The sequence below is a fragment of the Erinaceus europaeus genome, unplaced genomic scaffold (genome assembly GCF_950295315.1).
Source record: "Erinaceus europaeus unplaced genomic scaffold, mEriEur2.1 scaffold_1158, whole genome shotgun sequence".
NCBI classification, from domain to species: domain Eukaryota; kingdom Metazoa; phylum Chordata; class Mammalia; order Eulipotyphla; family Erinaceidae; genus Erinaceus; species Erinaceus europaeus.
This window is the reverse complement of record NW_026648170.1, coordinates 1-25,667: the sequence shown is the minus strand read 5'-3', so window position 1 is coordinate 25,667 and position 25,667 is coordinate 1. Positions and strand designations below refer to the sequence as shown.

Below are 25,667 nucleotides of genomic sequence, written 5' to 3'. Positions count from 1 at the left end.
CAGCTGTCTGTCCACCAGGCCGGTCCCGGGCTGCCTTGACCCAACTTGTAAAGTCCGTGCCCGTGGCGCAGGTTCCACCCCGTCCCCACAGCGCCGGGGGAAGCTCCTTTGAGTGGGCGTCCCTCCTTCTCTGCCTCTGTCCCAGGTCCTTGCTTTGACTGTGGGGACCCTCATGGCTGCCGGGAGGGTCGGGTGAGGGGGTCCCCGTTAGCAGTAGCCGGGGGCGAACGGTGGCGGTGGACGGTACTCCTCGGGCAGCGGGGCCTTGCGGGCGTCCGGCGGGCACTCCTGGGGGGCCGGAGCACCGTGCGCGTCCTCCGGGGGGACCCCCGCGTCTCCGAGAGCCGAGGCCTTGGAGGGGGGCGTGGGGTCTCTGTCCTGGCTGCCCGGCCCCCGCGCGGCCTCCCGTGCTCCCGACGCCACGGCCGCCAGGTGGGACCTGAGCTGCTGGGGGACCTTCCTGCCGGCCTCGGGGAGCGTCTTCAGCCTCCGCCAGAGCCTCAGGCCGGCCTCCTGCAGCGGGGGTCTCGGGGGGCCCAGCTCCAGCCTCCAGGCGGCCTGCAACCCAGAGCCCCTGAGACACCGGGGCCACGGCCTGTCCCCAGGGCACCTCCATTCTGGGCCTCGGGCTCCTCCTCTTTCTCCTCCTTTAACTCCTTCCTTCTCTCTCTCCATTTCTCTTTCTTTCTTTCTTTCTTTCTTTCTTTCTTTCTTTCTTTCTCTTTTATCCATCCTTCCTTCTTTCCTTTCTTCCTTCCTTCCTTTCTTTTATCCATCCTTTCTTTCCTTCTTTTATCCATCCTTTCTTTCCTTTCTTTTATCCATCCTTTCTTTCCTTTCTTTTATCCATCCTTTCTTTCCTTCTTTTATCCATCCTTTCTTTCCTTTCTTTTATCCATCCTTTCTTTCCTTCTTTTATCCATCCTTTCTTTCCTTCTTTTATCCATCCTTTCTTTCCTTCTTTTATCCATCCTTTCTTTCCTTCTTTTATCCATCCTTTCTTTCCTTCTTTTATCCATCCTTTCTTTCTTTCTTTTATCCATCCTTTCTTTTTCTTTCTTTTTTTTTTTTATAATTTATTTCTTTATTGGGGAATTCATGTTTTACATTCACAGTAAATACAATAGTTTGTACATGCATCACATTCCCCAGATTCCCATTTAACAACACAACCCCCACTATGTCATTCATCATCCTTCATGGACCTGTATTCTCCCCACCCACCCACCCACCCACCCCAGAGTCTTTGACTTTGGTGCAATACTCCAATTCCATTTCAGGTTCTACTTGTGTTTTCTCTTCTAATCTTGTTTCTCAGCTTCTGCCTGAGAGTGAGATCATCCCATTCTTTCTTTCTTTTATCCATCCTTTCTTTCTTTCTTTTTAAAAAATATTTATTTATTTTTCCTTTTGCTGCCCTTGTTGTTATTGATGTCGTTGTTGTTGGCTAGGACAGAGAGAAATGGAGAGAGGAGGGGAGAGACAGAGAGGGGGAGAGAAAGACAGACACCTGCAGACCTGCTTCACCGCCTGGGAAGCGACTCCCCTGCAGGTGGGGAGCCGGGGGCTCGAACCGGGATCCTTACGCCGGTCCTTGCGCTTTGCGCCACGTGCGCTTAACCCCCTGCGCTACCACTTGACTCCCTCTTCCTTTTTTTCTTTCTTTCTTTCTTTCTTTCTTTTATCCATCCTTCCTTTCTTTCTTTCCTTGTTATTTACCAGAGCCCTACTCGGCTTCGGATGCTGCAGAGCATTGCATTGAACCTGGGACTTTGGAGCCTCAGGCATGAGAGTCCGTTTGCAGAACCATGATGCTGTCTGCCCTCCCCTCTTCTTCCTTCCTTCCTTCCTTTCTTGCTTTCTTCCTTTCTTTTTAAGACTTTTGTTTATGTGGTCCAGGAGGTGGCACTGTGGATAGGCCTTCGGACTCTCAAGCATGAGGTCCCAAGTTCAATTCCTGGCAGCACATGGACCAGAGTGATGTCTGGTTCTTTCTCTCTCTCCTATCATTTCTCATGAATAAATAAATAAAATCTTTAAAAAATAAATAAATAGGATAAAAAAGACTTGTTTCTTTAGTAGTGAGAAAGAAGAGAGAGAGAGAGAAGGAACTAGGCATCACTCTGTTCCATGTGCTTCTGGGGATTAAACTCAGGACCTCATGGCTGCGAGTCCAGTGATCAGATTAATTAATTGATTTGGCAGCGGGGGAGAGAGAAAGCAGGGCCAGGCAGTGGCGCACCTGGTTGAGCACACACGCCAGTGCACAGAGACCCGGGTTCGAGCCCCCGGCCTCCCCCTACAGGGGGGAAGCTTCACGAGTGGTGAAGCAGGGCTGCAGGTGTCTCTCTGTCTCCAGCGCTCCTCTCGATTTCTCTCTGTCTCTATCCAACAATAAATAAAATTGATTTAAAAGGGGGGGGGGTCAGAGCATCACTCTGGCACATGGGACGCTGGGCATCAAACCCCGGCCCTCAGGCCCTGGGTTCGAGCCCCAGTAACCCTCGTCTCCCAAAATCAGCCCAGAAACAGTGTGGCTTATTAAACAGCCGGGTGCTGCAACCCTGCCGTGCCCCTGCCACCCACCGTCACCCACCGTCACCCACCGCCCGGCCTTGTCACCTACCTGTGTGGGGGGGGACACTGGGGCAGGGGGTCGGGCTGGGAGGGGAGCTGTGGGCCAGCTCGGACACTGTGTAGTGGTACTGGAAGAGATCTTCATAATCCACATTTTCTGGATCTTTCTGTGAGGGTGGTTGGGATGGCTTGAGGCCCCGCCCCCCGGAGCCTTATAAGGAATTGGCCCAGCCCACAGCAGTGACTGGCATGTATAGGCCCCGCCCACTACACATTATAAGGAAACCACCCCGCCCACAACAGAATCTGGGCCACGCCCACCGCAGACTCTGGAGTCTTGGCCCCGCCCACAGCAGGCTCTGGAGCACAGGCCCCGCCCACAGCAGGCGATGTTGCTCCTAGGCCCCGCCCACAGCAGGCTCTGGTCCCCGGGCCCCGCCTACAGCAGGCTCTGGTTGAACAGGAATCACGGTGACATTCCTGCCCCACCCCAGGGACAAGCCCAAGAAGACCAAGGCCTTTGGGGGTTGAGGCAGGGCAACGGGGGCCTGGGGCGCCCTGTACCTCACCTGCCCGCACGGCTGCGTCAACAGCTGCTGGTGCGGCCTCAGCGGCTGCTGCTGGTGGAAAGCCACCAGGGCGTCCAGCGAGGGGTGCATCCTCGGCTCCCCGGGCACCTGGAAGTTTCCGGTGTCCAGCAGCTTCACCATGAAGTGACGGCAGCAGCCCGGGGCCCTGTGGGGACACGGAGGGGCTGGCACCTCCCACTCCCTCCGGCCAGCAGGGCTCCTCCCGCCCCAAGGGCCTGATGATCAATAAGGGGCGTTGGAGCCAGGCTCTTGTGTTAGGCCCCGCCCACCATGCCTTATTAGGAAGAACGCCCCGCCCACACCTTGATTGGCATATCCAGGATCCACCCACCACGCCTTACAAGGGTATATGCCCCACCCACAACCTTGACTGGCAGACTAGACTCTGCCCACCACACCGTACAAGGAAGCAACTGTGCTGGAATCAGACCCCACCCACCACACCTAATAAGGATGTATGCCCCGCCCACAATATTGACTGGCAGTCTAGACTCCTCCCACCACGCCTTACAAGGATGTATACCCCGCCCACAACCTTGACTGGCAGCATAAGCCCCGCCCTCCACACTTTATTAGGAAGCAGCTCCTCCCACAGCACAGCCACGACTGGCGTCTAGGCCCCGCCCACGATGCCTTATTAGGAAGAACGCCCCGCCCACACCTTGATTGGCACATCTAGGATCCACCCACCACACCTAATAAGGATGTATGCCCCGCCCACAACCTTGACGGGCAGCCCAAGCCCCGCCCCCACTCCTTATTAGGAAGCAGCTCCTCCCACAGCGCAGCCAGGACTGGCGTCTAGGCCCCGCCCACGACGCCTTATTAGCGCTGCCCGCTCCCGGGACCCCGAGCTGCTCCGGGAAGCCCACCCTGCCTCACCTGTAGGACAGAGTGTAGCCCACGTGGCTGTGACTGACCCTGACCAGGAAGGCCCCAGGCGGCTGGGTGTCCAGCAAGTCCTCTGCGTCCCTGGGTCGGGGGGCAAGAGGGGCAGGGGTTGAGGGGCAGCCGGGGGACCCACTGGCTGGGGGCAGGACACCACCCCGGACAGCATCCTCCCCAGCCGCGCGAGCTGTCTCCGGACCCTTCCTCTTTTAGGAAGTCTCTCGCTCTTCCTAAGAAATTAAATAAAGGGACGGGCGTGAGGATCCCGGTTCGAGCCCCCGGCTCCCCACCTGCAGGGGCGTCGCTTCCCAGGCGGTGAAGCAGGTCTGCAGGTGTCTGTCTGTCTCTCCCCCTCTCTGTCTTCCCCTCCTCTCTCCATGTCTCTCTGTCATAGCCAACAACGAACAACATCAACAATGGCAGTAATAATAACCGCAACGAGGCTGCAACAACTAGGGCAACAAAAAAAGGGGGAAAAATGGCCTCCAGGAGCGGTGGATTCATGGTGCAGGCACCGAGCCCAGCAATAACCCTGGAGGCAAAAAAAAAATTAAATCAAATATCGGAGTCGGTGGAGCGCACCTGTTCCCGCGCACAAGGCCCCGGGTTCGAGCCCCTGGTCCCCACCTGCAGGGGGGAAGCTTCCTGAGCAGTGGAGCAGGGCTGCAGGGGCCTCTGTGTCTCTCTCCCTCTCTGTCTCCCCCTTTCCTCTTGATTTCTAGAAATCTCTAGGCAGAATGAACAGATAAAAGTGTTTTTATTTAAAAATATTTCTTAGTCAGGCGGAGGGGAGACAGCATCATGGTTCTGCTAACAGACTCTCATGCCAGAGGCTCCAAAGTCCCAGGTTCAATCCCCTGCACCACCTTCAGCCAGAGCTGAGCAGGGCTGTGGTTAATATATATATTCTTGTTGTAGTTATTGATATCGTTGTTGTTGGACAGGACAGAGAGACATGGAGAGAGGAGGGGAAGACAGAGAGGAGGAGAGAAAGACAGACACCTGCAGACCTGCTTCACCGCCTGGGAAGCGACTCCCCTGCAGGTGGGGAGCCGGGGGCTCGAACCGGGATCCTTATGCCGGTCCTTGCGCTTTGCGCCACCTGCGCTTAACCCGCTGCGCCACCACCCGACTCCCCTAAAATATATATATTTCTTAGTGATTTAATACTGATTGACAGGAGAGTGATTTCTGTTCCCACCAGTTCTGATATTTTTAAAAGTTTTATCGGACAGAGAGATAAAGAGACAGAGAGACATCTGCAGCCCTACTAGACCGCTTGTGAGGCTCCTCCCCCATGCAGGTGGAGACCGGGGGGCTCGAACCTCGGTCCTTGGGTGTGGTAACAGGTGCACTCAGCCAACTGCACCGCCACCCGGCCCTCTTTTTAAAAAAAAAAATTAAAAAATTTTGTTTAGTACCCTCCTGCACTGCTGGTGGGAATGTCAATGGGTCCAACCTCTGTGGAGAACAGTCTGGAGAACTCTCAGAAGGCTAGAAATGGACCTGCCCTATGACCCTGCAATTCCCCTCCTGGGGATATATCCTAAGGAACCCAACACATCCATCCAAAAAGATCTGTGTACACATATGTTCTTGGCAGCACAATTTGTAATAGCCAAAACCTGGGAGCAACCCAGGTGTCCAACAACAGATGAGTGGCTGAGCAAGTTGTGGTCTATATACACAATGGAATACTACTCAGCTGTAAAACATGGTGACTTCACCGTTTTCAGCCGATCTTGGATGGACCTTGAAAAATTCATGTTGAGTGAAATAAGTCAGAAACAGAAGGATGAGTATGGGATGATCTCACTCTCAGGCCGAAGTTGAAAAACAAGACCAGAAAAGAAAACACAAGTCGAACGTGAAATGGAATTGGTGTATTGCACCAAAGTCAAAGACTCTGGGGTGGGTGGGTGGGGAGAATACAGGTCCATGAAAGATGATGAATGACATAGTGGGGGTTGTGTTGTTAAATGGGAATCTGGGGAATGTTATGCACGTACAAACTATTGTATTTACTGTTGAATGTAAAACATGAATTCCCCAATAAATAAATAAATTTAAAAAATTTGTTTAGTTTGACAGGACGGCGAGAAACGGAGAGGGAAGGGAGGAGATAGAGAGGGAGAGAGACAGAGAGACCCCTGCAGCCCTGCTTCACCACTCGGGAAGCTTCCCCCCTGCAGATGGGGCCCAGGGTCTCGAACCCGGGTCCTTGAGCACTGGGAACAGGTGTGTCACAGCCTCTGGTCACCCCCTCTCCTTTATTATTATTATTTAGAAGACAGAGGGAGACCCCAGATAGAGAGAGCTTCCTCCAGCGCAGTGGGGACTGGGCTCGGAGCCAGGTCCTGTGCAGGCTAGCTGGGTGCACTACCCAGTCCAGTGAGCTATCCCTCGCCCCCCCCCCCCCCCGTCCCAGTCCCTGTCCCCCAGGAGGTGAGCGGGATACTCACTGTCGGGAGATGGCGCCGTGGAACCAGGCGGGGATGTCGCCCTGGGCCAGGGATCCAGCCTGCGAGTGAGTGAACCAGTCCAGGAGGGGCGGCAGGGGCGGGGGCAGCCTCTGGCACTCGGCCACGGGGTCCTGGGGGCGGCGGGAGGGGGGAAGAGTCAGGCCCAGCTGCCTCCCCTCCCCTCTGTGCCAGGTTATGGCAGTGGCCAGTGGTGCCTCCTCCTCCAAGAAGCCCTCCAGGGTGGACAGGGCAGAGGCCAGGGGCTGAGTGTGTGTGTAAGAGAGAGAGAGAGAGACAGAACCCCAGTAACTAAGTGGGACCCCCACCCTCTTGCATCAAAATGCTAGGTGCTCCACCAGCCAATTTTGTCCCTTATTGGTTTGTTTTATTAAAAAATATTTATTTGGGTGGAGGGAAGATAGCATAATGGTTATGCAAAGAGGCTGTCACGCCTGAGGCTCCAACATCCCAGGTTCAATCCCCTGCACCACCATAAGCCAGAGCTGAACAGTGTTCTGGTAAAAATAAATAAATCAGGGAGTCGGGCGGTAGTGCAGCGGGTTAAGCGCACGTGGCACAAAGTGCAAGGACCAGCGTAAGGATCCCGGTTCGAGCCCCCGGCTCCCCACCTGCAGGGGAGTCGCTTTCCAGGCGGTGAAGCAGGTCTGCAGGTGTCTGTCTGTCTCTCCCCCTCTCTGTCTTCCCCTCCTCTCTCCATTTCTCTCTGTCCTAGCCAACAACGACGACATTGATAACAACAACAATAACTACAACAATAATAAAACAATGAGGGCAACAAAAGGGAAAATTTAAAAAATAAATAAATAAAAATATTTATTTTTTATTATTGGATAGAGACAGAGAGAAATTGAGAAAGGGAAGGGGGAGATGGAGAGAGACAGAGAGACACCGGCAGCCCTGCTCCTTCACCATTCGTGAAGCTTCCCCCCTGCAGGTGGGGACTGGGGGCTTGAACCCGGGTCCTTGTGCACTGTGATGTGTGTGCTTACCGGGTGCATCACCACCTGGCTCCCTGGTTTACTTTTAAAAACAATTAAGAGTGATTATTATTACTATTTATTAATATATTTTCCCCAGTGTCCCTGCCGAGCTCTGGCTGACGGTGGTGCTGGGGATTGAACCCGGGGCCTCAGAGCCCCAGGCGGGAGAGTCTGTGTGCACAACCGCTGTGCTGTCTCCTCAGCTTGGTTTAATATTTCTGTTTTACCTTTATTTTAAAAAAAACATATTTATTAGAGACAGAGAGAAATTGAGAGAGGACGGAGAGAGATGGAGAGGGAGAGAGACAGAGAGACACCTGCAGCCCTGCTTCACCACTTGTGAAGCTTCCCCCCTGCAGGTGGGGGCCAGGGTCTCGAACCCGGGTCCTTACACATGGTAACAAGTGCCCTCAGGTGGCTGCGACCTTGCTCAATCCCTTTTTATTTTCATTTCATTTCATTTTTAAAAATTAATTTATGTATTCATTTCGTTTTTGCCTCCAGGGTTATTGCTGGGGCTTGGTGCCTGCATTATGAATCCACTGCTCCTGGAGGCCATTACATCCCCTTTGCTGCCCTTGTTGTGGTTATTATTCTTCTTGCTGTTGTTGTTGGACAGGACAGAGAGAAACGGAGAGAGGAGGGGAAGACAGAGAGGGGGAGAGACAGACAGACACCTGCAGACCTGCTTCACCGCCTGGGAAGCGACTCCCCTGCAGGTGGGGAGCCGGGGGCTCGAACCTGGATCCTGATGCTGGTCCTTGCGCTTTGCGCCACATGCGCTTAACCCGCTGCGCCACCCCCCCAGAACCCTGTCCCTGTGTGTCCCCCCAGGCCACCGAACCCCGTCCCTGTGTCCCCCCCAGCCCCCCTTCCCTGCCATGTGGGGGTAGCAGGAACGTCCCCCCAACCCCGTCAGTGTGGGCTCCATCCCGTGGGGATCGGCCAGCAGGAATTCCAGGCCCAGGTGGCCGCCTGGAGACTCCGGGGGACTCGCCGTGTGCGAGTGGGTGACGGGGGGCTGGGCCTCCTCACCTGGGTGGGGCCGGGGGGTGCCCCAGGCTCCGGGGGCCGATGGCGGGCAGGGGGCTGGGCGGCCAGGGCCTCCGACCGCATGGTTCTCCGCCGGACGCTGTCTGCGGTGTCTCCCCCGTCCTCAAGGTCACAGAGCCCCAGGGGCTGACCTGGAGACACCGCCAGGATGTCGGACGCCAGGCCCCGTCTCTGGGCCCCTCGCTGGCCCCCACATGGGAAGCTGGGAGCCCTCCATCTCTGACCCCATCACTTCTGCCTCTGGCCTGGCCTCACCTCTTGGACTTGGGGCATCTCTTAACTGTATTTATTTTACTGGGTAGGACAGAGAGAAATGGAGAGGGGAGGGGGAGATAGAGACAGGCAAGACCCCTGCAGCCCTGCTCCACTGTGGGAAGTTCCCCTCCTGCAGGTGGGGACCGGGGTCTCGAACCTGGGTCCTTGTGCACTGTAGTGCCTGTGCTCAACCAGGGGCACCACCTGGCCCCTCCTATCATATTGTACACTGTTCTTCCCCATGGTTCCATGCTACCATATTCTGTCCTGTCCCTATTCCTATTCCTATTCCATTCCTCTCCTCTCCTCTCCTATTCCTCCTATTACTATCCTATCCTGTCCTGTCCTGTCCTGTCCTGTCCTGTCCTGTCCTATCCTATCCTACCCTATCCTATCCTATTCCTGTCCTGTCCTGTCCTATTCCTGTCCTGTCCTATCCTATCCTATCCTATCCTATCCCTGTCCTGTCCTGTCCTATCCCTATCCCTATCCCTATCTATCCTATCCTATCCTATCCTATCCTATCCTATCCTATCCTATCCTATCCTATCCTATCCTATCCTATCCTATTCCTTTCCTATCCTATCCTATCCTATCCTATCCTATCCCTGTCCTGTCCTATTATTCCTATCCTGTCCTATTCCTATTCCTATCCCGTCCCGTCCCGTCCCATCCCATCCCATCCCATCCCATCCCATCCCATCCCATCCCATCCCATCCCATCCCATCCCATCCCATCCCATCCCATCCTATTCCTGTCCTGTCCTGTCCTGTCCTGTCCTGTCCTGTCCTGTCCTGTCCTATCCTATCCTATCCTATCCTATCCTATCCTATTCCTGTCCTATTCCTATCCTTTCCTGTCCTATTCCTATCCTATCCTATCCTATCCTATCCTATCCTATCCTATCCTATCCTATCCTATCCTATCCTATCCTATCCTATCCTATCCTATCCTATCCCTGTCCTGTCCTGTCCTATTCCTATCCTGTCCTGTCCTATTCCTATCCTGTCCTGTCCTGTCCTGTCCTGTCCTGTCCTGTCCTATCCTATCCTATCCTATCCTATCCTATCCTATTCCTCTCCTCTCCTATTCCTCTCCTATTCCTATCCTATCCTATCCTATCCTATTCTCCTGTCCTATCCTATCCTATCCTATCCTTTTATTATTATTATTATTATTTAAAATAATTTATCTTTATTGGGGAATTCATGTTTTACATTCAACAGTAAATACAATAGTTTGTACATGCATAACATTCCCCAGTTTCCCATTTAACAATACAACCCCCACTATGTCATTCATCATCTTTCATGGACCTGTATTCTCCCCACCCACCCACCCACCCCAGAGTCTTTTACTTTGGTGTAATACTCCAATTCCATTTCAGGTTCGACTTGTGTTTTCTTTTCTAATCTTGTTTCTCAACTTCGGCCTGAGAGTGAGATCATCCCATATTCATCCTTCTGTTTCTGACTTATTTCACTCAACATGATTTTTTCAAGGTCCATCCAAGATCGGCTGAAAACGGTGAAGTCACCATTTTTTACAGCTGAGTAGTATTCCATTGTGTATCTAGACCACAACTTGCTCAGCCACTCATCTGTTGTTGGACACCTGGGATGCTTCCAGGTTTTGGCTATTACAAATTGTGCTGCCAAGAACATATGTGTACACAGATCTTTTTGGATGGATGTGTTGTGTTCCTTAGGATCTATCCCCAGGAGGGGAATTGCAGGGTCATAGGGTAGGTCCATTTCTAGCCTTCTGAGAGTTCTCCAGACTGTTTTCCACAGAGGTTGGACCAATTGACATTCCCACCAGCAGTGCAGGAGGGTTCCTTTGACCCCACACCCTCTCCAGCATTTGCTGCTGTGACCTTTTCTGATGTGTGACATTCTCACAGGAGTGAAGTGGTATCTCATTGTTGTCTTGATTTGCATTTCTCTGACAATCAGAGACTTGGAGCATTTTTTCATGTGTTTCTCAGCCGTTTGGACCTCTTCTGTGGTGAATATTCTGTCCAAGTCCTCCCCCCATTTTTGGATGGGGTTATTTGTTGTCTTGTTGTTGAGTCTGGCAAGCTCTTTATATATGTTGGTTATTAAACTCTTATCTGATGTATGGCATGTAAAGATCTTCTCCCATTCTGTGAGGGGTCTCTTGGTTTGGGTAGTGGTTTCTTTTGCTGTGAAGAAGCTTTTTAATTTGATGTAGTCCCATAGGTTTATACTTGCCTTAGTCTTCCTTGTAATTGGATTCGTTTCATTGAAAATGTCTTTAAAATTTATGCGGAAAAAAGTTCTGTCAATATTTTCCTCTAAGTATCTGATAGTTTCTGGTCTAACATCCAAGTCCTTGATCCACTTGGAATTTACTTTTGTATTTGGTGAAATACAGTGGTTCAGTTTCATTCTTCTGCATGTTTCAACCCATTGTTTCCAACACCATTTGTTGAAGAGACTCTGCTTTCCCCATGAAATAGTCTGGGCCCCTTTGTCAAAGATTAGCTGTCCATAGGTGTGGGGCCTCATTTCTGGGCTCTCAATTCTATTCCACTGGTCAGTGTGTCTGTTCATGTTCCAGTACCAAGCAGTTTTGATGACAATGGCCCTATAATACAGTTTGAGATCTGGGAGTGTGATGCCTCCAGTTCTGTTCTTTTTTCTCAAGATTGTTTTGGCAATTCTAGGTCTATCCTATCCTATCCTATCCTATCCTATCCTATCCTATCCTATCCTATCTTATCCTATTCCTATCCTATCTTATCCTATTCCTATCCTATCCTATCCTATCCTATCCTATCCTATCCTGTTCCTGTCCTATTCCTATTCTTCCATACTCTATTCTATTTATCCTATCCTATTATTCTTCCATACTTTATTCTATATATATATATATATATATATATATATATATATATATATATCTATATGTGTATATCCCTTTTGGTTGCCGTTCCCCGCCCCATGCTAAAAAATGCCCGTCGAGGCAAGTACGCCCAACAGAGGCAGGAAATGTTTTTTTAAGCTGATAAAGTTTTGCCCACAGAGGCAAAAAAAATGGCCCCCTCAGGCCCTCCCCTGGCAGCACACTGGTTCTTGTTGCCCGCTTACATGTTTCTCCATGTTTGTGCCAGCTTCTTTTTTGAAAATGCCTGTACAATATAGGTTTCTGTTCACCCTACACCCGATACTGTGGTCATTTAGTTAAAAAGAAAAGGGGGAATATGTTGGCATTCTTCATGCTGGTTTGCTCCCCTTCCCCCACCTCTGAGAGAAATGGTTTGGCCCTTGCTAGTTTCGCGCCCCACTTTCTCCCCACCCCGTATGCTAAGGACGTCCAGAGTCCCAGCAGCAGCCCAGGAGGAAGAATGATGGAGAAGCACATGGTGTGGTGATTTGCCCGTTCGTGAATAAAGATTAAACTGCAGCTTCCCAGCCCAGCCGTGTGTCCCCGAGTCTCTGTCTCTGTCTACCGCCATGACGCTAGCCCGGCCTGCTGGAGCCCCCGAACATTAACAACAAACAACAACAGTTGCTCTTTTTATTGTTGTTGTGGTTATTATTGTTGTAGTTATTGATGTCGTTGTTGTTGGATAGGACAGAGAGAAATGGAGAGCGGAGGGGAAGACAGAGAGGGGGAGAGAAAGACAGACCTGCTTCACTGCCTGTGAAGAGACTCCCCTGCAGGTGGGGAGCCGGGGCTCCAACCAGGATCCTTACGCCGGTCCTTGCGCTTTGCGCCATGTGTGCTTAACCCGCTGCGCTACCGCCTGTCTCCCTTCCATACTTTATTCTATCCAATCCTATCTTATTTTACTATTTTCTATTCTGTTCTATCCAGATTCTACTCTTCCACATTGTACACTAGTCTCCCATGTTATAACCTATTCTGTTCTGTCCTTTTTCTACTAATATATATATATATATATATATATATATATATATAATGTATAATATATATTATATATATATGGCCTTTATTCATCTTTTTCTTTACCTTTTCTTTTTCTTCCTTTGGAGAGAGACAGAAAGAAACTGAGGGGGCAAGGAGAAGATAGACAGGGAGAGAGAGGGAGAGGGAGAGAGACCTGCAGCCCTGCTTCACCACTCGTGAAGCTTTCCCCCTGCAGGTGGGGACCGGGAGCTCAAACCCGGGTCCTCGTGCCTGGGAACAGGTGCGCTCAGCCCAGTGGGCCACCGCCCGGCGCCAAGCAGGGTCTCTGTCTGGCTCTGCACCCCCCGCACACACACATTACGGCCACCCTGGGGTGGTGGGGGAGTTTCCTGGGGTCCCCAGCGTCTGGTGGTGCTGACAGGGGGGCTGAATTGGGGTCCTAATTGTAGTAACTGACTGGTGACGAATGGGGTGGCTTCCTCTCTCCTGCCCCCCATGTCGGAGGGCCCTGAATTTGCACGTCCCCCCCCAGCCCCACCCTTTGCTTTCCCCAACGGGTCAAGCTGTCTGTCCCCCAGTCGGCCAGCCCCCGTTCCCCCACGCCCCCCACCCCGGGGACTCAGGGGACCTCAGGGGCAGCCACACTTACCTCTTGCCCTGCGGGGAGCATAGCTTTCGTTTCAGGGGACCCACGTCACTGGGGGGCGGGGCCGGCTGGGGTTCCTGCTTCCTGGCAGGTGAGCCTCGGGGTCGGGGGGCAGGGCCTCGAGGTGCAGGAAGGCAGGCCGCCACTTCCACCCAGTTTCTAGGGAGCCCTGGGGGGGGAGAGCAGGGCATCCTGGGACACTCAGAGGAATTGGGGTCCCATCCACAGCTGGGGCTGGAGGTGACACTCGTATTCATAACCGCAATACTACTACTACAACTAGTAATAATATAATCAACGGGGGCTGGGAGCTAGCTTACCAGGCAGTCCTGCGTTTGAGCCCTGGCACCACATGGAAGGTTCTCAGACACCAGGAGAAGCTCCAGTCAGTCTTTCTCTTCCTACTTCTCACTCTGAATTGGGAGATTTGCCGGGAGTAGAGAAGTCCTGTGTGTCACTACAGACCCCCAGCAGTGGGGGGCACAAAATTGTAGCTGGGGGAGGGGGACAGGAAAGATGACAGAGTGCACACCTTGACGTGTGAGGCCCTGGGTTTGGGGTCCGGCACCCCGTGGAATCACCGTGCGCTGGGAGGAGCTCTGGGGACGGTGAGGCAAGGCCGTGGGGGGTCTCTCCTCCTGTGTCTAAAATGAAAAATAGGAAGTTGGACTGTGGGGTGGGGGGAAGGAGGCCGGGCGGTGGCGCACCTGGTTGAGCGCACACATGACAGTGCGCAAGGACCCGGGTTCAAGCCCCTGGTTCCCCACCTGCAGGGGGAAAGCTTCACAAATGGTGAAGCAGGGCTGCGGGTGTCTCTCTGTCTCTATCTAGTAATAGATAAGTAAGTAAATATATAAAAAAGTAAGTTAGGGGAGAAGGGCGGTAGCGCAGTGAGTTAAGTGCACGTGGCACAAAGCGTCAGGATCCCGGTTCGAGCCCCCGGCTCCCCACCTGCAGGGGAGTCGCTTCCCAGGCGGTGAAGCAGGTGTGCGGGTGTCTGTCTTTCTCTCCCCCTCTCTGTCTTCCCTTCCTCTCCCCATTTCTCTCTGTCCTATCCAACGACGACGACATCAACAACAATAACTACAACCATAAAACAAGGGCAACAAAAGAGAATAAATAATATATATATATATATATATAGAAAGTTGGGCTGGGGAGACAGACAGCACAATGATTCTGCACATAGACTCTCCTGCCTGAGGCTCTGAGGTCCTGGGTTCCATCCCCAGCACCACCATCAGCCAGAGCTCAGCAGGCCTCTGGGGAAATAATAATAATGTAATAATAGTAATAGGAGGCAGCTCAGGGGTTCTGCAAACAGACTCTCCCGCCTGAGGTTCTTAGGGTTCCAGGTTCCATCCCCAGCACCACCAGCAGCCAGAACTTAGCCCCTCTCTGGTCTCTCTCTCCGATCTCCTTTTCTCATTAAAATAAAATAATCGTAATAAAAACATTCGTCCGAGGTGGTCCATGGGGTGACAGAGTGGACAGAGTGCTGGGCTCTCAGGCCTGAGCCTCCTCCCTGCTGTCCCGGCTGCTGGAGGAAGGCCTGCTTCTCCCTTAACAAATCAATCCTGGAAGTCAGCTTTATCTGACAGGACAACAGAGAAATCGAACAGTGAGGGTGCGAGAGACAGAGAGACACCGACAGACACACCTGCAGCCCTGCTCTACCACTGGGGAAGCTTCCCCCCTGCAGGTGGGATCCAGGGGCTCGAACCCGGGTCCTTGTGCCTGGGAACAGGTGCGCACCATCTGGCTCCTTTTTTTTTTTTTTTACATTTATTTATTTTCCCTTTTTGTTGCTCTTGTTTTTCATTGTTGTTATCGATGTTGCTGTTGTTGGCCAGGACAGAGAGACATGGAGAGAGGAGGGGAAGACAGAGAGGGGGAGAGAAAGACAGACACCTGCAGACCTGCTTCACCGCCTGGGAAGCGACTCCCCTGCAGGTGGGGAGCCGGGGGCTCGAACTGGGATCCTTACGCTGGTCCTTGGGCTTTGTGCCACGTGCGCTTAACCCGCTGCGCTACCGCCCGACTACTGAGATTTTTTATATATACATTTATTTATTTCCTTTTGTTGTCCTTGTTTTATTGTTGTAGTTATTATTGATGTTGTTGGATAGGACAGAAAGAAATGGAGAGAGGAGGGGAAGACAGAGGGGGAGAGAAAGACAGACACCTGCAGACCTGCCTCACCGCCTGTGAAGCGACTCCCCTGCAGGTGGGGAGCCGGGGGCTCGAACAGGGTCCTCAGGCCGGTCCTTGTGTTTGGCGCCTCCTGTGCTTAACCCGCTGTGTTGCCGCCCGACACCCCCGCCCCCCCGCTCCTGATTTTTTTATTATTTTTTTACAGTGGCAAAAATGAATCGTTGGTTTCAAGAGGCAACGCATCCAAGTTGGACATTTTTAAAGACTGATTGACAGAATATGTGCTTTTTGTCTTTATTTATTGGTTGGATCGAGACGGCCAAAAATCAAGAGGGAAGGGGGGAAGAGAGAGGGAGAGAGACAGATAGACGCCTGCAGCCCTGCTTCACCACTTGTGAAGCTTCCCTGCTGCAGGTGGGGACCGGGGGCTCGAACCCGGGTCCTCGTGCACTGTGACACGTGCGCTCAACCAGCTGCGCCACCACCGGGCCCGTTTATTTATTTATTTTTAATCTGTTAATTTATGAGAGAGAGAGACAGACAGACAGACACAAGCAGAGCCTCCCTCTGGCTTCTGTGAGGTTAGGGATGGAACCCGGGGCCTCAGGCCTGAGTCCAGTGCTCTAACCACTGCACTCCCTCCCTCCCAAGCCTCACTCTCCTAACAGCCGTGGGGGCCCTGGGCCCAAAGCCTGGCCCCCGTCACCCGGACGTAGGACCCAGGACAAAGACAGCTCACAATACAACAGAAAAACCAAGGGAAGCATTTTCCCGGGGGGCTGCTCCTCCAAACACACCTCTTCCTCCCTCCCTGGTGCAGAGGGCCGCGTCCCCCCTGGGGGAGGGGGAGTCCAGTTTGGTCCTGCTGGCGCCCTGCTCTTGGCTGGGGCTGGGCACAAGCTAAGGGTCCCGAGTGTCATCAGAATCAGCCCCTTGCCGGGGGACACGGGTAAAACGGGGTGGAGGGCCCTCTGGGAGTGGACTCGGGGGTGCTGGGACCCAGCCCCACAACCCCAATACGAGGCCACTTGGGGGCCTGCTGAGCTCTGGCCGCTGGTGGTGCGGGGGCTTGAACCCGGGACCTCGGAGCCTCGGGCAGGAGGGTCTGTTTGCAGAACCCCTGCGCTGTCTCCCCGGCCCTAAAGTCAATTTTAAGCTTTGAAAAAAAAACGTATTTTTTAAAGGATTTTATTCACTAATCAGAGGAAGAGCAGCGCCTGCCGGTGGCATGGGGCGCCCGGGATGGGGACCGACCTGGTGCTGGACAGCCGTGCTCTGGCCGCCACGCCGCCTCCCAGAATGCCCCACACTCAACTTCCAAAAATCGCTTTTATTTACTTATTATTGGACAGAGACAGAAATCGAGACGGGGGAGACAGAGACCCCTGCAGCCCTGCTTCAGCGCTCGTGAAGCATCCCCCCTACAGGTGGGGCCTGGGGGCTCGAATCCGGGGCCTTGTGTTTGGTGACAGGTGTGGCCCCCGCCCCGGGCTTGTTTCTCGTTCTCTTGCTTCCAGACCTGACCAGAGACGCAGACACGAGGCGACTGTCCTGGGGGGGCCCTCTGCCATGCTCGGAGCTTCCTCAGGCACCGTGGGGCTCCCCTGTGGGCCCGGGGCCTTGACAGCGGGGGCCCCGCTCCATCACGTGCCCCGTGTCCCCCCTTGGCGCCGGTGGGGGAGTCGGGGGTCACGTGTCTTCCAATGAGCTTTAACTGTGTCTGCGCCAGGGTCCCGGCCCTGGGCCGGCTGGGGGCTGCTGGTCCGTCGGTTCATTTCAGGACTTGGGGGAGGGGGCGAGTCACCGCCAGGCTGGGGACCGTGGTTCCTGGGGACGGTCTCCCACGGTCTCTGGGGGGAGAGTAGCTGGGGCCCCGAGGCTGAGCCCCGAGTCCCATGGAGCCGCACCCCAAGTCCACAAGTCCGCGAGTCCCCGGGGCCGTGCTGGTCCGGCTTGGCTGGACGGTCGCCGAGAGCGGTGCCCCGGGGCCGCGGCCCCTCGCCGCATTGGTCCTTTGCTGTGGTTGGGGCGCCGGCCGGTGGCCCCGAAGGTCCTGCCCGCCGTGAGCCGTGAGCCATGAGCCATGGCCGGGTCCCAGGGCTCGCGGCCTGGGGGGGGGGTCGGCGGCTACAACAGGAGGCAGCGGAAGAAGCCGGCTCTCCTCGGGGGGTCGGGCGTGATCTTCACACCTTGGCTGCTGCCCTGGGGGCTGTTCCCTTCCTGGGGGGGTCCCCCGTCAGGCCCAGACACAAGGAGGGGCGCCCACTAAGCCACACTGTTCCCCCTCAGACGTCCGTCACCCATCATCTGTCCACCTCCATCCATCCACTATCCATCCATCCATCCATCCATCCATCCATCCACCATCCACCCACCAGCCACCCACCACCCAGCAGCACCAAGCAGCACCCCACGCTGCCCCGGCGGGCGGCTCTGGGTCCGGGGCCCGAGGTGGGTGCTGGGTGCAAGCCACTCACCAGCTTCTTGTCCACCTTGGACTTGATGTCTCTGGCCAGGGAGAAGAAGGCCTGGGGGAGGGGTGGGCGGGGGGTGGGTGTCCCGGACGGGCGCCGCTGGAGGGTCTCCCCCACCTCCGATGGCTCAGCTCAGCCCCCGTCCGGACGCCCCCAAGCTCCCAGGGACGCGCCCCACAGGTGGACACCGAGTTGGGGGGCGGCCCGGGACCCACGTTCTCCACGTTGATGTTGGCCTTGGCGCTCGTCTCCATGAACTTGATCCCGTAGTCCAGGGCCAGCTGGGGACATGGGGACGGCTCAGTGCGGGGCCACCCGCCACCCGCTGCTGTCCGCGGGGAGGGACTCGAACCCCAGGCCCAGCGGGAATGGGCCCCTGTGCCCCACTGGGTAGCTACAGACACCCTGCTCTGTGTCACCTGTCCCCACCATCTCTCCTACTGTGTCACCTGTCCCCATCTTCTCTCCCCGTGTCACCTGTCCCCACCTTCTCTCCCCCTGCTGTGTCACCTGTCCCCACTTTCTCTCCTGCTCTGTGTCACCTGTCCCCACCTTCTCTCCTGCTCTGTGTCACCTGTCCCCACCTTCTCTCCTGCTCTGTGTCACCTGTCCCCACCTTCTCTCCTGCTCTGTGTCACCTGTCCCCACCTTCTCCCCCTGCTCTGTGTCACCTGTCCCCACCTTTTCTCCTGCTCTGTGTCACCTGTCCCCACCTTCTCTCCTGCTGTGTCACCTGTCCCCACCTTCTCTCCTGCTATGTGTCACCTGTCCCCACTTTCTCCCCCTGCTCTGTGTCACCTGTCCCCACCTTTTCTCCTGCTCTGTGTCACCTGTCCCCACCTTCTCTCCTGCTGTGTCACCTGTCCCCACCTTCTCTCCTGCTATGTGTCACCTGTCCCCACCTTCTCTCCTGCTGTGTCACCTGTCCCCACCTTCCCCCTGTTCTGTGTCACCTGTCCCCACCTTCTCTCCTGCTGTGTGTCACCTGTCCCCACCTTCTCTCCTGCTGTGTGTCACCTGTCCCCACCTTCTCTCCCCGCTCCGTGGACACCTGTCGCTTGTCGCTGACGTCACACTTGTTCCCCAGGATCATCTTCTCCACGTCGGCTGAAGCGTGCTGGGGGCGGGGGCGGAGGGGTCAGACGTCACAGCGGGGCCCCCACCCCATCCCGGTGTCAGAGACAGACAGGAGGAAAGATGCCTCAGACCCCCAAGTCTGCAGCTCCCACGGGGGGGAAGGGGGCGGCTGGGGCTCAAACCCGGGGCCTCCCGCTAGGCGGACGAGGCGCGCTCTAGGGTGAGCACCCCTCCATCTTCAGGGTCCCGGCCCCCCACCCAGAGCCCAGGGGCCTGTCTGTCGCCGTGTCTCCAGGAGAATAAAACTTGTAAAGGACGCCGGCCCATCGCAGGGCTGAGGAGACGGCGGCCGGCCCTGCACAGATCCCGCCGGAGGCCCCGAGGCCCCGGGTTCAACCCCCGGCTCCACCAGCAGCCAGAGCTCAGCCGGGCCCTGGGGATTCAGCCTCAGGCCGTCGGGGGCTGGCCGTCCCGTCCCCGCGTGGGCAGCTCTGTGGGGCAGGTCGGACACGTCGGCCAGAGGACAGGCGGCCGGGGAGGGAGGGGGCGCTGCAGGCTGGAGAGGGGGCGCCGCATGCAGGGGGGCTGCAGGCTGGAGAGGGGGTGCCGCATGCTGGGGGCTGCAGGCTGGAGAGGGGGCCCGCATGCGGGGGGGGGGGGGGGGCTTGGCGCTGCAGGTCTCCACGCTCCCCTTTCCTCGGAGGGAAAAAGCAGAAGCGGCCCGGGAGGGAGGGGCACAGGAAGCACGAGCCGCTCAGGCCTGGGACCTCGGGTTCGAGGCCTGGGAGGGAGGCCGTGTGCCCCCAGCTGCCCCGCAGCCGCCCGCACAGAGCAAACACTGCGGGCTCCTGGCAAGCAGCCCGGGCTCCCTGGGGGCAGAGGGTGGCGGGGTCACACCGGGGGGGGGGGGGGGGGGGCTGCCTCCGCACAGGTGCCCACAGGTGCCCGGGCCGGCTGGGCGCTCACCTCCTCGATGTTGCGGACCCAGTTCCGGATGTTGAGGAAGGACTTCTCGTTGGTGACGTCATACACCAGCAGGATGCCCTGGGGGCGGGGCGCAGACAGGTGGGGACCCGAGTGTCCCTGAGTGACCCACCCGGCTCGGCCCGGTGCCTCCCCCAGCGCCGCGGGGCCTCCCGGGGGTGTCACCTCCCAGCCCCGAACAAACGGGGGGACGGCGGACGGCCCACCTACCATGGCGCCTCTGTAGTAAGCTGTGGTGATGGTGCGGAAACGTTCCTGCCCCGCTGTGTCCCTGCGGGCACGGGGCACGGGGTCACAGGAGCAGGGGCTCATGGGAGCAGGGGCTGGGGGCTCAGAGACCAGGGCACAGGGAGGGGGGGCTGGGGGCTCAGAGACCAGGGCACAGGCTGGGCACAGGGGGCGCGGCCTCACCAGATCTGCAGTTTGATGCGTTTGCCATCCAGCTCGATGGTCCTGATCTTGAAGTCGATTCCTGGGGGTAGTGTGGGGGGGTGTCACCATCTGCCTGTCACCGCGGGGGCTGCGGACATGGGGGCTCGGCTGTCCCGGCCACACCCCCACCCCCACCCGCATCAGCTCTGTAGCCCCTGCCCTCCCCTGTGTCTCACACCTTGGGGGGCAGCAGGCCAGGTGAGGGGGCCCCCACAGCACAGCTGGGTCACAGGGAGAGGGGGATGGATGGATGGATGGATGAATGATGGATGGATGGATGGATGGATGGTGGATGGTGGATGATGGATGGATGGATGATGGATGGTGGATGATGGATGGATGGATGATGGATGGATGGATGATGGATGGATGGATGGATGGATGATGGATGGATGGATGGATGATGGATGGTGGATGGATGATGGATGGATGGATGATGGATGTATGGATGATGGATGGATGTATGTATGGATGATGGATGGATGGATGGATGGATGATGGATGGTGGATGGTGGATGGATGGATGGATGATGGACGGATGGATGATGGATGGTGGATGATGGATGTATGGATGATGGATGTATGGATGATGGATGGATGGATGGATGGATGATGGATGGATGGATGGATGTATGGATGGTGGATGGATAGATGGATGATGGATGGATGATGGATGGATGATGGATGGATGGTGGATGGATGGATGGATGATGGATGGATGATGGATGGAGGGATGGATGGATGGTGGATGGATGGATGGATGGATGGTGGATGGATGGATGGATGATGGATAGATGGATGGTGGATGGTGGATGGATGATGGCCGGCCGGTCAGAAGCACGAGGACGCAGTGGCGGCAGAGGCCGGCCGCGGGGACTGGCAAAGTCCTGTCCCCCAGAGGCGACAGGGGTGTTTTGAGAGGATCCCGGTGGGGACCCCGGGACCGTCCTGCCGAGGCCGCCCCGCCCGTCACAGCCACAGGCCCGAGTCTCCCCGTGGAGTCGGGTCCCAGGCCAGGTGTCGGGGCTGCGGGGTGGGGGCTCTGGGTCTCGAGAGTGTCAAGGGCGGCTCCCGGGGCCGCCACGATCAATAAATACACCTTACGAGGGGAAGAAAAAAGGAGAGAGAGAAAGAGGAGGCCCCGGGTTCGAGCCCCAGGCAGGGGGTGTGCACGGCTGCTGAGGGGACGGGCCGGGGGTCCGCCAGGGGCCAGGCTCGAGGGTCCCCGTGACCTCAAGGCCACAGAGGACACAGCAGAGACGTCCCCCCGGCGGGAGAGCGGGTGGGCCTGCACCCCACCGTCCTGGGCTCCGGATGCTGGCAGGTGAACCCCTGACCATCTCTGACCTATGAACCCCAAGGTCACCTGTGACACCCGAACCCCCAGACCATCTCTGACCTCTAACCCCAGACCATCTCTGACCTCTAAACCCCAGACCATCTGACCCCTGAACCCCAGACCATCTCTGACCTATGAACCCCAAGGTCACCTCTGACCCCTGAACCCGAAGACCATCTCTGACCCCTGAACCTGAAGACCATGTCTGACCTATGAACCCCAAGGTCACCTGTGACCCCTGAACCCCCAGATCACCTCTGACCCCTGAACCCGAAATCATCTCTGACCCCTGAACCCCCAGACCATCTCTCTATGAATCCCCTGATCACCGGTGACATCTGAACCCCCGGAATACCCCTGACCTCTGACCTCCCAGATCACCTCTGACCCACGGACCCCACATCATCGTCTCCGAACCACGAAGCCCCAAACACTCCCGAGATCCTTCCTGACACCGAGCGCCCCCAAGTCATGTCTGACGCCGGAACTGCCCCCGACCCCCGACCCATGACCTCCCGAAACCCTCCCTGAGCTCCTGGCCCTCCGACCGCCTCTCCCTCCCTGACCTCTGAACCCTCCCTGACCCCTGACCCCCAGATCCCCCCCCGCCCCGGCGCGGCCCGCCCCCGCGCGGCGCTACCGATGGTGGAGATGAAGGTGGAGTTGAAGGCGTCCTCGGAGAAGCGGAACAGGACACAGGTCTTCCCCACGCCCGAGTCCCCGATGAGCAGCAGCTTGAACAGGTAGTCGTAGGTCTTCGCCATATTACTCTCTCCCCGCGACGGGAAGCGCGCCCGGCGCCGCGCCACTGGCCCGCCGCCCCGTCCATCAGCGCCGCGTCCGCCGCTCATTGGCCACCGGCCCGCCGAGCCCCGCCCCCGCGCCCCGCCCGCCCGTCGCGAGGAGACCCCGGGGGCCGGGGTCCGCCGCGCCGAGCCGGAAGCGGCCTCTGATTGGTCGACGCGAGAGACAAGGCGGGTCGCGATTGGCCAGCCTCGGGGAGGCGAGGGGCTTCAAATGCGAGGTCGGGGCGTGGCCTCCGGGGGCCCCGCCCACTCCGGCCCGGCTCCACGCAGGCCCCGCCCTCCGGGGTGGGAGGGGGAGCGGGGGCGTGGCCAACGGCTGCGCGCGCCCGCGGCCCGGGGTGGGCGGGGTCCATGTGGCGGCGCACGCGCGGTGACGCCGGCGGGAACGGGAAGGGCGGGTCGTCCCGCTCGGGGAGGAGGCGGGGGGGGGGGGGGGGACCCCAAAATGGGCGGCGTGTCCCGCGCCCGGAAATAGCGGCCGAGGCCGCCTCCGCGAGATTTGGGGTTCACTTCCCCAAACTGCCGACCCTCCGAGCCTGCAGCCCCCCAAGTCCAGTCAGGGGCCCAAAATCCTGTCAGGGACCCCTAAACCATGTCAGCCCCCCAAATCCAGACAGGGACCCCTAAACCATGTCAGCATCCCAAACCCAGTCAGGGACAACCCAAATCCAGTCAGCACCCAAACCCAGTCGGGGACCCCCAAACCCAGTCAGGGACCCCAAATCCTGTCAGGGACCCCCAAATCCAGTCAGCAACCCTAAACCCAGTCAGGGACCCCAAAACCCTGTCAGGGACCCCAAACCCTGTGAGGGACCCCCCAAATCCTGTCAGCAACCCTAAATACAGTCAGGGACCCCCAAATCCTGTCAGGGGCCCAAAATCCTGTCAGGGACCCCTAAACCATGTCAGCCCCCAAATCCAGACAGGGACCCCTAAACCATGTCAGCATCCCACACCCAGTCAGGGACAACCCAAATCCAGTCAGCACCCAAACCCAGTCAGGGACCCCAAATCCTGTCAGGGACCCCCAAATCCTGTCAGGGACCCCCAAATCCAGTCAGCAACCCTAAACCCAGTCAGAGAGCCCCTGGCCCTGTCAGGGACCCCCAAATCCTGTCAGGGACCCCTAAACCATGTCAGCACCCAAATCCAGTCAGGGACCCCCAAATCTTGTCAGCAACCCTAAACCCAGTCAGGGACCCCCAAACCCTGTCAGGGACCCCCAAGTCCTGTCAGCAACCCCAAACCCAGTCGGGGGCCCCCAAATCCTGTCAGGCACCCCCAAGTCCTGTCAGCAACCCTAAACCCAGTCAGAGAGCACCAGACCCTGTCAGGGACCCCCAAATCCTGTCAGGGACCCCTAAATCATGTCAGCACCCAAACCCAGTCGGGGACCCCCAAACCCAGTCAGGGACCCCCAAGCCCTGTCAGCACCCAAACCCAGTCGGGGACCCCCAAACCCAGTCAGGGACCCCCAAACCCTGTCAGCAACCCTAAATACAGTCAGGGACCCCCGAAATCCTGTCATGGACCCCCAAATCCTGTTAGGGACCCCCAAATCCTGTCAGCAACCCTAAACCCAGTCAGAGAGCCCCAGACCCTGTCAGGGACCCCCAAATCCTGTCAGGGACCACTAAACCATGTCAGCCCCCCAAATCCAGACAGGGACCCCTAAACCATGTCAGCATCCCAAACCCAGTCAGGGACAACCCAAATCCAGTCAGCACCCAAACCCAGTCGGGGACCCCCAAATCCTGTCGGGGACCCCAAATCCTGTCAACAACCCTAAACCCAGTCAGGGACGCCCAAACCCTGTCAGGGACCCCCAAGTCCTGTCAGCAACCCTAAATACAGTCAGGGACCCCCGAAATCCTGTCAGGGACCCCCAAATCCTGTCAGGGACCCCCAAATCCTGTCAGCAACCCTAAACACAGTCAGGGACCCCCAAACCCTGTCAGGGACTCCCAAATCCTGTCAGCAACCCTAAACCCAGTCAGAGAGCACCAGACCCTGTCAGGGACCCCCAAATCCTGTCAGGGACCCCTAAATCATGTCAGCACCCAAACCCAGTCGGGGACCCCCAAACCCAGTCAGGGACCCCCAAGCCCTGTCAGCACCCAAACCCAGTCGGGGACCCCCAAACCCAGTCAGGGACCCCAAATCCTGTCAGGGACCCCCAAACCCTGTCAGGGACCCCCAAATCCTGTCAGCAACCCTAAATACAGTCAGGCACCCCAAAACCCTGTCAGGGATCCCCAAATCCTGTCAGGGATCCCCAAATCCTGTCAGCAACCCTAAATACAGTCAGGGACCCCCAAACCCTGTCAGGGACCCCCAAACCCTGTCAGGGACCCCCAAATCCTGTCAGGGATCCCCAAATCCTGCCAGCAACAGTAAACCCAGTCAGAGAGCCCCAGACCCTGTCAGGGACCCCCAAATCCTGTCAGGGACCCCTAAATCATGTCAGCACCCAAATCCTGTTAGGGACCCCCAAATCCAGTCAGCAACCCTAAACCCAGTCAGGGACCCCCAAATCCTGTCAGCACCCCAAATCCAGACAGGGACCCCTCAACCATGTCAGCATCCAAAACCCAGTCAGGGGCCCCCAAACCCAGTCAGGGACCCCCAAATCATGTCAGCACCCCAAATCAGAGCCCCAAGTCACACTCGGCACCCCTGGTGTCCCCCCAGTCCCGTCAGGGCTCCCCAACTCCGCCAGGCTCTCCAAGGCGCTCGGGCGGCAAGTTCACACAGCACCCCAGAGCCATGCGGGGCCCGAGCCACCCGGCACCCCAACACCCAGTCGGGCCCCAGACCCACTCAGCACCCCAAATCCATGGCCCCCAACCAGCCGGCACCCTACCCAAGTGACGTCCCCACTAGTCATCCCCCAAGTCCTGTCAGCACCCCAGAAATCTCAGCGCCCAGCCAGCCACACTCACACATTCAGCCCCGAACACCGGCAGCACCCCAATCCTGTCAGCACCCCCAGATCCACCCAGCCACAAACTCTCTCAGCACCCCCAGTCCT

At 56.9% G+C, this 25,667-nt stretch overlaps 2 protein-coding genes across 3 annotated transcripts; both read right to left on the bottom strand.

The window, feature by feature from the left end:
* Positions 1-4: 4 nt before the first annotated feature.
* Positions 5-13,424, bottom strand: HSH2D (hematopoietic SH2 domain containing; the record flags this gene model as incomplete). Its single annotated transcript, XM_060184791.1, has 7 exons — positions 13,374-13,424; positions 8,554-8,702; positions 6,518-6,648; positions 4,050-4,139; positions 3,147-3,312; positions 2,627-2,744; positions 5-558 (listed from the first exon to the last, which is right to left on the bottom strand). Coding segments are annotated over exons 2-7 (1,140 nt in total), but the record flags the coding sequence as incomplete, so codon positions are not given.
* A 3,410-nt stretch (positions 13,425-16,834) lies between these two features.
* RAB8A (RAB8A, member RAS oncogene family) lies at positions 16,835-22,630 on the bottom strand. Of its 2 annotated transcripts, none has more exons than XM_060184793.1 (8): positions 22,471-22,630; positions 20,471-20,531; positions 20,270-20,330; positions 20,042-20,119; positions 19,050-19,115; positions 18,214-18,279; positions 18,002-18,052; positions 16,835-17,744 (listed from the first exon to the last, which is right to left on the bottom strand). In XM_060184793.1, exons 1-8 carry the CDS (start codon positions 22,592-22,594, stop codon positions 17,652-17,654), a joined length of 600 nt encoding a protein of 199 aa, XP_060040776.1. In that variant the 5' UTR covers positions 22,595-22,630; the 3' UTR covers positions 16,835-17,651. The 2 variants fall into 2 exon arrangements, with proteins under 2 accessions (XP_060040776.1, XP_060040775.1); XM_060184792.1 differs by having other exon boundaries at positions 19,026-19,115; positions 22,471-22,629.
* Positions 22,631-25,667: the final 3,037 nt, after the last annotated feature.